The following is a 13,723-nucleotide window of genomic DNA, read 5'->3' on the forward strand; positions in this document are numbered from 1 at the left end:
GAGTGATGAGGCAAAAATCCACTAAATTGAAATTCTACGTTTAAGATATGGGGTTAATATACTCCTGTGCATTTAATTAAATGTATTACAGCAGTAGCTGGTGAAGAGAATTCAAAACAATTAATATTGATTTCAGATATGTTGTTCAATTTAATATGCTTGTTTCACCAAACATTTCCTTCCACATCAGTTTTTTACACCGTTGAGCATTAAAACTGTTAAAGAGAGAGGCATTTTAGTAAAAGAATCAAGTTTTGAACAAATTATAAATGAATATTTTACATAATGCCTCATTATTTATTATAAGATCAATCTCAGGAACTGATAATATTACTATTAACCTGTTATGTGTTCCTCTTGTTTTGCATTTGTTGTATTAATACATTTTTTAAAACACTACACCTCAAGCATTTAACAATCTGTGGAAATAAACGTCCCTTTCACCTTTATTCGAGTGAAGATGGCTTTCAAAGTAAGATTTGACTGAAGATAACACAGATACATGTAATAATGTCAAATGAAAAGTGGCAATCATCAACACTTGTGATTACTTATTATGCCTTTTTGTGCAATTTCTATTATATTCAAATAGTTTACATATAAATAAACAGGTTGCCAAAGATATTTATGCATTACACCTGCACACATGTATTAATAAACAATACATATACGAAGTGCTCACACATACATGACATAACTACAAACATTATGGATGAAATTAATTTTAATGAATCTTTTGACAGCACTTCTAAGCTGTTAATAAAAAAACGAATTAAAATGGGGTAAATATCACATTATATTAATAATTTATGACCCTGGGCATCTCAAAAGTGTCATATACTGGTTATGATATTAGTTTTAAAATGAAATATTGGTAAACTTAATATATGTGAATTATATTTGTGTTTTTTTTTCTCTCTTTTTTTTTTAAGTAGCACCCAAAGTGGTGATGGACGCAGGCAGTCCATGTCCATCTCTGTCCGGTCTTCACTCCACCAACACAAGTCCTCTGACCAGACAGCTCTCCCTCCCGGTCGAGAGCAGCTCTCCTCTGGGAAGCAATGTGGTACGTTCATAAGTTCACAATTTAACTTGTGAGGAATGACGTTAATTTTGGATGCTGTCATTTAAAGGGCACCTATGGTAAAAAAATCTACTTTTCAAGCTGTTTGGACAGACATATGTGCATGTATGGTGTATAGACTGTCATATTGGGGTGATATAAGCACACCCAGTGCTTTTTTTTCAATTTAACAACATAAAAAACGGTGGACCAATTGGAGCGGTTTTCAAACCGAATGCAACTTTACGTAGGAGAGCGGTCCCCCCGCCCACCAATATTGATTGACAGGCGTGTCATCATATCCTCAGTTTGTTGATTCACGTCCGCCATTTTCAGCGTGAGTCGAAGCGATATCACTAAAGTAACACCCTAGCTCTATTTTTAGATGCAAGGCTCGTTGGGCTCAACACAAGAGCAATATTCTCCACATTATCGCTCTAATCAGAATTATTGGTTGTATCTTTAGGTAGGTTTGCAAACATGTGTACTTCTCATTGAGTCTACCTTATACTTCAGCCATTTGCATTTCTCGCGATCCCAGAAGCTCCCTGTGATCTTAACTAGCATGCGTTTTAGAATTCTAAACATAGGTTTCTATCAGGCTACACTCAAGTTGACGGCTGGGCGCCGCGGACCGCTGCAGAAATCTATGTTTAGAATTCAAAAATGCGTGGCGCGACGATTCGGTACACTTCATGTATCAGCCCCGTCACAGAGAGTGTCTGGTGTGCCGTGTCGCGGCTTCGAGCGGCGCATCCGGTGCCTCAGTCAAAGTTAATTCAGTGTGCGTGGTTATTAGTTTCTGTGTACAAGCTCGGCACTTGAAACTAGCACACAGTTGGCTGTAAAACTGTACAAAGACACAAATGATTTTGTACTCTCTGCTTGGTCTGTGTCAGAGACGTACATGTACGACTGAATGCTGTACCTCTCACTCCAGCTCCTCGCAGTCTGCCTGTCAGACTCTTTTGCAAACGCAGAGCAGGTGAGCTCATGGCCCCGCCCCTTGTTATGCTGGCGGGAAGCCAAAACTAATTTACATGTGAAGCAACACACCCCTAAATCAGCGAACTGTGGACACGCCCCCAACATGACACTTTTTAACACATTATAATAAACAAATCTGAATTGTGTTTTGAACTGAACCTAAACTGGCACACTCAGAAGAACCATAATATTAATATTAAATCATAAAAAAGAGGTCAACTATGAGCCCTTTAAACAATCCTTTTACGAATGTGGACATTCCCTTTTAGACTCCGGCTGTTAAATATGGGTGTGCTGCCATTATTTCATGCATTTAGCCTATATAAACCGTCCCATCCCTAATATTTATGTATTGAATAAAACTCATTTTAAATATTTCAAAGCTTGCTGCTCTTAAAAAGCTTTAAATTTTATTTAAAGAAACTTTGATTGTAAGACTGATCGTCTTGCCTACTATCTACACATCAATCTTTCTGCTCCAACATGACGTTTTTATGTCTCCTAATAGTTTATAAGCTGTGAAGCCAGTGTTGCCATTTTGTGAATTGAAAGCACCGAATTGAAAGCTCATGAGGTTTTGGAAAAGCGATCATTTATTATTGTGTATGTATTGTTTTAAACAGCCTGTACGGAGAAGAAGAGGCGAGAGTCCGTTTGATATCAACAACATCGTCATTCCCATGTCAGTGGCTGCAACCACCCGAGTGGAGAAACTGCAGTACAAAGAGATCCTCACACCCAGGTGTCTCTTCATCAGCCACAAATCACCTGAGTTCACACAACAACATCTAGGATGTTACTGTTTTACTATAGAAGAAATAGACGTGCTCTACTCACACTCATTTCTTGTTGTTCAGATGGAGGGAAGTGGACACTTTGGCTCAACCGCTTTCAGAGGAAGACAATAACATTCAGGTATATCAAAGTTTTTTTTAAGCTTGTTAAAATCACGCTCGCATAATATATAAGAGTTTATTCATTCTGCTTTACTGTTTATTTGTCATTAGCTTATAGGCAGTGTATGTACTTGTAACATTTGCTAATATTATGTTCATCAGATAAAAACAATGTGATTTGTCCATGTGTAGGTTGAGGATCTTTCAGACGCAGTGTTCACTAAACTCCACCAGCTGTGTGAGGATCAGGAACGCTCTCGCTGGAGATGGACGGCTCTGGCACCGGCCAAGAGGAGAGGCAGCAGGTACATGACCTCTCTCTCTCTCTCTCTCTCTCTCTCTCTTTTAATATATATATTTTTTAATTTGAGTTATTTGAGCTAATCATATTATCTCTCAGGTCGTATAAATCTCTGGACGGGCGAACGACCCCATCGCTAATCGGAACGAACCCTTCGACGCCACAGCCTTCCTCTCCAGACACCAGTCAGTTCCAGATCCTGCAGGATTACGGGCCTGTACCGTCACCGTCGCCCCTGAGCCCCGCCAGCCCTGACACGCCACACAGGCTGATGTACAGCGAAGACACCTGCGGCTCCACCTCAGACTGCACCCTGGAGGAAAAGGTGACACACACACACAAACACACACACTGTCCTGCTCACTTCCTTCATATAGTCAGTGTTGCACATTTCATTTTTATTAAAAACATTTGATTAGCCTCCTGTATGCTCAGCTTTTTAAGCAGAAAAAAATTCTAAATATGTGACCTCGGTCCACGAAACTAGTCATAATTTTTGGGAACGATTTCTGGGAATTTGGATTTGTATGACGTCGTTGAAAACGAATAAAGAAAGCTTTACATTTATGCATGAATATGTCATGATAAAATAATCCTACAAATCTTGAATCTGAGGGTTAAAATGAATCTAAAAATTGAGAAAATCATCTTTGAAGGTATCCTACTGAAGTGCATTGCAAAGCACATTGATAATCAGAAATTCTAATTTGATATATTTACAGAGGAAAGCTTGCTAAATTTCTTTATTGATGAGGTTATGAATTATTTTAGGATCATGAGGTTAGGATCATTTTCACTCATAAAATGTATTTTTGGCTATTTTCACAAATATAGCTTTGCAACTCAAGTCTTTTGTGCTCCAGGGTCACATATTTCCAGGATTTGTCTCATCATCACTTTTGCGGAGTAATAAACTACATTCTTTAGGGAAAAAAGTTAGGAAAGCTGTCACTGAGCCAGAACCTTTTTAAAGATAAACCTTTGTTTCTTCTTCACCCCTAAAAAGGTAAAATGTAGTATCTGAGGTATAGATTAGTACCCCAGTCATAGCTGTTTTTTTATGCATGCAAATAGAGCATCATTTTTATTTTATTCAACTGTATATATCAAAACTTTTCTAGTTGATATAAAAAGTGCACTTTAAGATTGAGCATTTGTTAGTGTGCATTAAAATACATTTTGACATTTCTGTTATTGAAAGATCTGTTTAGCAATCAAATAATCTGTTTAGCTTTTCTTTTATCTTACTTTTATCAACAGCATTTATTATATATATATAGAATAACATTTTTTAAAAACTATTTAACTAGGTCAAAATTATTAGCCCCTTTAAGCTTTTTTTTCGATAGTCTACAGCAGAGTTTCCCAACCCTGTTCCTGAAGGCACACCAACAGTACACATTTTCATTCTCTCCCTAATCAAACACACCTGAAACAACTCATCAGAACATTAGAAGAGACTCCAAAACCTGAAGTTAATGAGTCAGATGAGGGAGACATCCAAAACATGAACTGTTGGTGTGCCTCCAGGAACAGGGTTGGGAAACACTGGTCTACAGAGCAAACCATTGTTATACAATAACTTGCCTAATTACCCTAACCTGCCTAGTTAACCTAATTAATCTAGTTAAGCCTTTAAATGTCACTTTAAGCTGTATAGAAGTGTCTTGAAAAATATCTAGTCAAATATTATTTACTGTCATCATGGCAAAGATAAAATAAATCAGTTATTAGAGATGAGTTATTAAAACTATTATGATTAGAAATGTGTTGAGAAAAACTCTCCACTAAACAGAAATTGTGGTAAAAATAAACAGGGGGGCAAAAAATTCTGACTTCAACTGTATATTATATATATATATATATATATATATATATATATATATATATATATATATATATATATATATATATATATATATATATATATACACAGTTAAAGTCAGAATTATTAGCCCCCTTTGAATTTTCTATTTTATTATTTTTTTTTTATATTTTCCGAATAATGTTTAACAGAGCAAGGAAATTTTCACAGCATGTCTGATAATATTTTTTCTTCTGGAAAAAGTCTTATTTGTTTTATTTCAGCTAGAATAAAAGCATTTTAAGGCTGTATAGAAGTGTCCTAAAATATCTAGTCAAATATTATTTACTGTCATCGTGGCAAAGATAAAAGAAATCAGTTATTAGAGATGAGTTATTAAAACTATTATGTTTAGAAATTGTTGAAAAATTCTCTCTTCGTTAAACAAGTTGGGGAAAAAAATAAACAGGGGGGCTAATAATTCTGACTTCAACTGTGTGTATATATGCCACTTTTGATTTGTTTAATCTATCCTTGCATAAAGTAATTTATATGATAATTGTATATAATTTATATAAATTTAAACATTTGTATAAAATTCTCACAGTCAGTATTTTCAATTTTATGCAGTTGCTTTGATTAGGTACATTCTTTGATTTCTCAACCTGTCGGTGAGTCAAAATTGGGGCTAAAATCATGCAGTCTGAACTCGGCATTACTTTAATTTGACATGCTGTTTTTAACACCTCTTATGTTTGTTTGTTTTTGTGTCAGACGGTGCAGCCCTGGGATCTCAGGAGTTTTCCTTTGTCTGAAGACCCGATAGTGGAGCCGGAGCCAGAACGAGACGAGCTGAGCTTTTCTGCAGGCCTCAGAGTCAGCGTGGAGTCAGAGAGCGACGCTTCCTCACCCTGATTAAAGACAGACCACCGCGGACGGGGCGATCTTAAAACCCACACACCTCTTATGGCATTAATTGAGAAAAACACAAACTCATACTAATCAAAGCAAAACTACAAAAAAAAAAGAGAAAAAAATCTGTCGGGACTTCTGTTGTTTGATATTCAAACATCAGCCAATTATTTTCACAGTTTTTAGTGAATATTACCGAACATAGAAAGCTAAACCTGTTTTCTTTTTTTGTTTTTCTCTCAGAAGAAACACGTAAACGAGATGTATGAAAGTTGTTTCCATAATTGTTTTTCATAGTCAGCTAAATATATCATCGGGATCTTAGTGTGGTATTCTAACCTGTCAGGTGAACACTATGTAGTGCACTGTGTAGCAGACGTAAAGAGGGCTTGACCAAAGGGTGCCTCTCTGCTGACTCGTTATATATGTATGCTTGTGTTGTGAAGTGACGAACCAAAACCTGACGAAAATACTTGCCTGCATTATTCTCAGTTGGTAGATGGTCGTACGCCGAGCTCCGTTCAAAAGCACTTCACAGGGCACCGATATCTCGTCCTCGTCCTTTTGCTCTTTCTTTCGGTTTTCTTTATCGTTTCCACCCTGCGTATGGAGTATTGCTATGCTAATGTTCATCATGACATCATGTATAATGGAGGAATCGCAAGCCTTTAGTGCACATTAGTTTAGCTATACGTGTTCCAGGCTCTTTCCGCATCATCTGTTGGGATTGTACTTTTGTATCGTTGGTCTTAAAGGAGCCAGATGTTTCACACAGACCTGCCCTTCTCAGGTTTATGCAGTTGTTTGGAAAGCTTTGTGTTCACAAGGCGTCCGTCTGTTTTATCCCTTCACCGTGTCAATGTTTGTGTGACCCTACTTAGTGTTCGTACTCAGCACTGTCTTCGCCCTTCGAGAATCTACTTGCTATGCAACTCGACATTATTGTTGTGGCCCTGTCCTTTTCTTTTTCATACAATCACCGTGTCTTGCTTTTTTTTTATTTCTTTGACTTGTCTTTCTCTTCTTAGCTTTTTGAGACAGGTTTCATTGTAATTCGGACTGTTTCAGAAGCGAAATCATTTGCAGAAAAAAAAGAAAAAGAAAAATACCCTTTTGTAAATAGTACCATTAAAACAAATCAAACTCCATTCAGACTTTGCGTCTCGTTAATGTGTGTTTGTGCTTTTAACAATAGCCCCTTTCACACAGGGATACCGGTAAATATCCGGAAAATTACCAGTACGACTTTACCGGTACATTCAAAAAAGCGCTGTTCACACAGGCAAATGTTCTGGAATTTTTATTAGAAATTAGCTATTAACGGCGGCGCTTGTATTTGTAAACATAGAAGGGGTCAGGCTTTTATTGGTGGTACATAATGTGTGTGTGTTGGCTGTACACGTAGAACTGTGGACACGCCCCCAACATGACACTTTTTAACACATTATAATAAAAAAATCTGAATTGTGTTTTGAACTGAACCTAAACTGGCACACTCAGAAGAACCATAATATTAATATTAAATCATAAAAAGAGGTAAACTATGTTCCCAAGATCAAACACAGAAACGTTATCTGACTAACATCTAGCAGCTAAATGTGTCTGGAAAAATATTCAAAGGCTTTTATTTTCATAAATAGCGCAGATGTGAGTGCATCTGAATGTTCTGATTGGCTGGAGGCGACGTCTCACGTCAGCACATTCTAATCATGAATGCAGTCTTTCCAGCCTGATCTCACGAGAAAACGTAAGTATTTGACGTTTTGCCAGTTTAGTGGCTAATACCTATGAATTCTAACTAATAAGTCCCAGCAACCAGCATTCTTCAAAATATCTTCTTTTGTGTTTAACAGAAGAAGAAATTGATAGATTTAAAACCACATGAGGGAGAGTAAATGATGACAATTATTTTTGGGCAAACTATCTCTTTAATGTTTAAGCAAATATATAAATAAGGATTAATATCGATAAAGGCTGTATTGTTAATGTTAACGAATGAAACTTCATCATGAAAAAAACGTGTTATACTCTTTAAAATGGACATATACATTTGAACATTTCTAACCATAATTCAAGATTTATTTCACATTTTTAAGTTTACAATAGTGGTGTTAAAAGATGTGGGTTTTTAGATTCCAAAATACAATGACCCCATTTCTAAAAAATAATTGTATTTCATGCATAGCCTTGGCCCATAATATGTGACCAACAATCTATAACAACCAACATCTTTACTAAATTTAATGTTTATATTTCATTGTGCTCATCAAACTAAAATTTTTGTTGACATTTTTTTCAGAAATGTATTCAGAGATGGCAAAAACAAACACACAACACGCACTTTCCATTCAGTGGATGCCAAATAAATGTTAACATTTATTTAATTTTCCAAATCAAATCTCTGTATATTTTACACGGACACCTGAACACCACACTGAAGCTGCTCGAGTGTCCCTTGATCTAAAAAAAACTTCTCTTTGACTAATTCATGACCTACTTTTTTTGGAATAATGTGCTCTGATGAACACAATGAGACCTGAAGTACTTAAGCAAGTTATCTGGGTCATTTTTGCACAGCATCACAGATCTTTCTTTTTATTTAATATTTTCTATAGGATACTTTACAAGAACATATTTGTTCATATACATTAGAATAGTCAGTATCAAAGCCAAAACGGGAATTAATCTAACAAAAAACTTAAGATCACAATTCAAAAAAATCCTAAACTAATATGTTGGGGAAAAACATAAATTTTTTTATAAACAGGAAGAATCAAGAGAAACAAACGTAACATAATAATGTAAATCTTTGTTTTAAAGTTGAATTTTTGTCGTTGTTGTTGCAATAACTCATTTTAATGAAATTGTTTTATCTTTCGGATCCTTAAGATGTTAGGTGAACAAACTCTTATTATAATGGATATGATTGTTTAATAAAAGGATTTTGTTTGAGCCCTATATACTCACCGGCCACTTGATTAGGTACACCTTACTAGTACCTTACTGCCTTAATCCTTTGTGGCATAGATTCAACAAGGTACTGGAAATATAGGAGATTTTGGTCCATATTGACATGTCAGCATCACGCAGTTGCTGCAGATTTGTCACCTGCACATCCATGATGCAAATCTCTCATTCCCTAAACATCCCAAAGGTGCTTTATTGGATTGAGAACTGGTGACTGTGGAGGCCATTTGAGTACAGTGAACTCATTGTCATGTTTAAGAAACCAGTCTGAGATTATTCACGCTTTATGATATGGAGCGTTATCCTGCTGGAAGAAGCCATCAGAAGATAGGTACACTGTGGTCATAAAGGCATGGACATGGTCAGCAACAATACTCAGGTAGGCTGTGGTGTTGACGGTGCTCAATTAGTACTAATGAGCCAAGTGAGTGTGCCAAGAAAATATGCCCCACACCATTACACCACCACCAGCCTGAACCGTTAATACAAGGCAGGATGGATCCATGCTTTCATGTTGATGACGCCTAATTCTGACCCGATCATTCGAATGTCATAGCAGAAATCAAGACTCATCATCTTCTATTGGCCAATTGTAGCCTAAGTTTCCTGTTCTTAGCTGACAGGAGTGGCATCCGGTGTGGTCTTCTGCTGCTGTAGCCCATCCGCCTCAAGGTTGGACGTGTTGTGCGTTCAGAGATGCTCTTCTGCAGACCTCAGTTGTAATGAGTGGTTATTTGAGTTACTGATGCCTTTCTATCAGCTCCAACCTCTGGCCATTCTCCTCTGACCTCTGGCATCAACAAGGCATTTGCACCCACAGAACTGCCGCTCACTGGATATGATCTCTTTTTCGGACCATTCTCTGTAAACCCTAGAGATAGTTGTGCGTTAAACACCCAGTAGATCAGCAGTTTCATGAAATAATCAGACAAGCCTGTCTGGCACAAAAAAGCATGGCGTGTTTAAAGTCACTTAAATCACCTTTCTTCCCCAGTTTAACCCATGTCTACATGCCTAAATGCATTGAGTGTCTGCCATGTGATTGGCTGATGAGAAATTTGCGTTAACGAGCAGTTGGATAGGTGTGTGTGTGTATATGTATGTGTGTGTGTGTGTATATATATATATATATATATATATATATATATATATATATACACACACACACACACACAGTTGAAGTCAGAATTATTAGCCCCCCTTTCATAAATATTTCCCAAATGATGCTCGACAGACCGATGAAATTTTCACAGTATGTCTGATAATATTTTTTCTTCTGAAGAAAGTCTTATTTGTTTTATTTCGGCTAGAATAAAAGCAGTTTTTAATTTTTTAAACACCATTTTAAGGTCAAAATTATTAGCCCCTTTAAGCTTTATTTTTTCGACTGTCTACAGAAAAAAAACATTGTTATACAATAACTTGCCTAATTACCCTCACCTGCCTAGTTAACCTAATTAACCTAGTTAAGCCTTTAAATGTCACTTTAAGCCGTGTAGAAGTGTCTTGAAAAATATCTAGTCAAATATTATTTACTGTCATCATGGAAAAGATTTAAAATAAATCAGTTATTAGAGATGAGTTATTAAAACTATTATGTTTAGAAATGTGTTAAAAAATCTCTCCGTTAAGTGAAGTTTAAATTTTAAACTAATTTCGAGAGGAGCACGTGCTCATGATTGACCCAGCTGGCCCACATTAGCTAATCATGATCCTCCAATTAAAGGATCCCAAGTCACTATATATATCCTCATTTCCTCTCTACAACTATCTTCGTCTGGAAGAAACCCCCCTCCTCCCCTTCTTCCACCTTTATCCAGAATGGGCGGCACGGTGGCTCAGTGACTAGCACTGTTGTCTCACAGCAAGAATACCAATGGCGTTAGGTCTTCACTGGGCCATCTGGTGTTCTTGTGCGGAGTTTGCATGTTCTCCCCGTCTGCGTGGGTTTTCCCCGGGTTCCCTGGTTTCCTCCCACCATCCAAATGTGCTCTATATTATAGATAAAATAAGCCTAAATCTTTTTCTTATGTCTTACTCTCAGGAAGTTCACCTTGGCCTCAGCAGCGGGGGAGTTTCAGATCGACCTGAGCTCATTCTCCCCTCGCCCTGTGAAAGGAGGGAGCCCTGGGCTCGAGGATACCTTGAGCTCAGGGCTCTCTCCCGGGACAGCACGCCAAACAAGCTATGTATAAATCGTGAGGTAAGTGTGAACTCTTGAAACCGAAATTGGGAGAAAAAAATAAAAATAAACAGGGGGGCTAATAATTCTGACTCCATCCATCCATCCATTATAATTTGAACTCAAAAGCCATGGTTTTCCTTTTGAGATACAATGAAGCATCAGGACATTTTGCTTAATATCCTTTATTTCCAAATTCACATGTACATCAACAAGTATCATTGTAAACCAGTTATTAATAAAACACACGAACAATATCGACAACCACAGTTCCCAAGCTAAAATTTACAACTGCAAAAATGGTGTATGGAGTCAATGACGACAGGATGGCAAAACTGCACCCAGAACCATGTCACAGGTGTGCTATCGGGAGACATTTAAACCAAAGGACCCTTTCTGTATGTCTGTCTGTCCTCTAAACACTCATTTCCCCCCGCTCAACACAACATCACAACCAGACAAACCCCTTCGCCAACATATCCAAGCTCTCCAGAACTTTCCAAAAACACCCAAGTCAGAAAACGTTCAGAAACATGTTGCCAATCCATGTAAAAACTCAGCATGCAGATTAAAGTGTTGCAGGCATGGTCTCTGAACTTCTCTGCTTATTATTATCATCATCATTTTTTTTAAGTCTCTTCAAGTCCTCATATAAACATACAGTCATAAACATACAATAAACATACATTAAATATATCTAATGGTAGTTACACGGCTCCATCTCCAACACAAAGAAACAGGGGGCGCCGTATCAGTAGTGCTCTTTTCCACTACTATCTACACAGGTTTTCCTAAGAAGCACATCAGCGATTATGGGGTGCACGAGGCGTCGCAGTATCTCGGGCCGCTCACATGAAATGCATGCAAGGAGCAACGATAGTGTGGAGTGGTTCAAAGTTCGTTAAACATTCTGCGGTAGAGCAGTGCAGGGGAGAGAATTTAAGCCATATGATTGGCTGAGGCCATTACGTCATCATCATTCAGTGAGATAAAACTCCCCCGACTTAACATTTTACAGCTATAAAGTGAAAGCAGATGATGCAGTCACGGGAAAGTGCGACAGATCCAACTTTAATGGCATGCTTGTGCTCTAGTGAGATTATTTTCGTGTATGTGTCGAATACAATACTCAATATTGTTAATGTAACTGGCGAATGTACAATACAGTGTGTGCCAGTGTGTGAGCAACAGTTTGGCAGTTCATCTCAGCCAGAGCTGGAACTGTTGGCAGTAATATGGAAAGAAAAATACAGGTGTGCAGGGATTTCTCCCCCCCCACGTGAGACTTCATAACTGCTCACATGCAACCTGTTATTAATAAAAACAACACTTTACAGCCTCGCACTTTTTAAATCTAGCCTGTTTTTCAGTTAGTAAATAATGTTAAACTGTATTAGTATATGCTGAAATTAACTACCAAGGTTTAATAAACGCAGTAAAATGAGTGTTGTTATTTCATTAGACTATGCGAGAATACATGAGTGTTACTGTAAAAGTGTTATTAACACAAAATAAAACACATTGGCACAATTAAAGGGGCTATATATAAGAATTTGCTATATATAAGTGGTTAACACTATAATAACTACACACTATGAACCATTTATTAAGCATTAACCATTTATTATTTGTTAAGCATTAACTCTACATTAATAAACGTTAATAAACAGTTTATAACTGCAGCTACAAATGTTCTATTCTTGACTTATAAGCACATTTATAATATGCTTAATAATTGCACTGTCAAAATTTATGACTGGTTGATTTTTCAATACTAAATTAAGTATCGCATTATTTACAAACCATTTGTGTTTAGGAGTATTTAAGAGGTTTTTAAGATAGATCAGAATGAGTTAGTAAATGATTAATAAACTATTAAAATCAACATTTACATATCGTATTATTCAGGCATATAGTAATGGTTATTATGAATGTTAATAAATGCTTCAGTAGCTTTATTAACTCAACTCAACTCAACAGTTTTGTGACCTAATCTAAAGTAAGGACTATTTCTGCTTTATAAACCCCTTTAAATGACTATTAAAGGCTCGGGATCAAATAAATAATACAAGCAATCTTATCTACAAAGTAAAATTACTGTAAAGCTTAAACATTGCTGAATAACAGGTGTCAAAATATGCCATAAAATTTGATAAAACAATAACAATATTATAATTTAGCAATATAATATGATGCTACATTTCAAAGTTATTTAGCGATGTTTAAACTGTGCAGTAGTTTTATTTTAGATAAGGTTGCAAAGATTTTCATTTGATTCAGTTTCATTTGCGTATCTTCAAATTAATAAAGTCGTTTATGTTCGTTTTTCCTGTTTAGAATATAACTGAGCCTTTAATAGTCATTAATAAGGGATTTATAAAGCATCAATAGTCCTCATTTTAGATTAGGTCACAAAACTGCATGAAGATAAGTTAATAAAGCATTTAATAACATATAAATTAACTATTAATATAAGCCTGAATAATAAGAATTATAAATGTTCATTTGAATAGTTTATTAATCATTTACTAACTCATTCTGAATGATCTTAAAAACAACCTGAAATAACTAGTTTGTAAATAATGCAATACTTCATTTAGTACTGAAAAAC

General features: G+C 36.3%; 1 protein-coding gene across 3 annotated transcripts in view; it reads left to right on the forward strand.

Annotated features, from left to right (window-relative positions):
• kansl1a (KAT8 regulatory NSL complex subunit 1a) overlaps positions 1-7,117 on the forward strand; it is a 37,179-nt gene extending 30,062 nt beyond the window's left edge. For 2 of the 3 annotated variants that reach the window (XM_056469171.1, XM_056469173.1), the window contains exons 9-14: positions 933-1,066; positions 2,674-2,792; positions 2,908-2,965; positions 3,139-3,251; positions 3,347-3,572; positions 5,826-7,117. In XM_056469171.1, coding sequence (XP_056325146.1) covers positions 933-1,066; positions 2,674-2,792; positions 2,908-2,965; positions 3,139-3,251; positions 3,347-3,572; positions 5,826-5,966 — 791 coding nt within the window. In that variant the 3' untranslated portion in view covers positions 5,967-7,117. The remainder of the gene's footprint in view (positions 1-932; positions 1,067-2,673; positions 2,793-2,907; positions 2,966-3,138; positions 3,252-3,346; positions 3,573-5,825) is intronic. The other variant, XM_056469172.1, reaches the window with a different exon arrangement.
• Positions 7,118-13,723: the final 6,606 nt, after the last annotated feature.

Source organism: Danio aesculapii, chromosome 12 (genome assembly GCF_903798145.1).
Source record: "Danio aesculapii chromosome 12, fDanAes4.1, whole genome shotgun sequence".
NCBI lineage: Eukaryota > Metazoa > Chordata > Actinopteri > Cypriniformes > Danionidae > Danio > Danio aesculapii.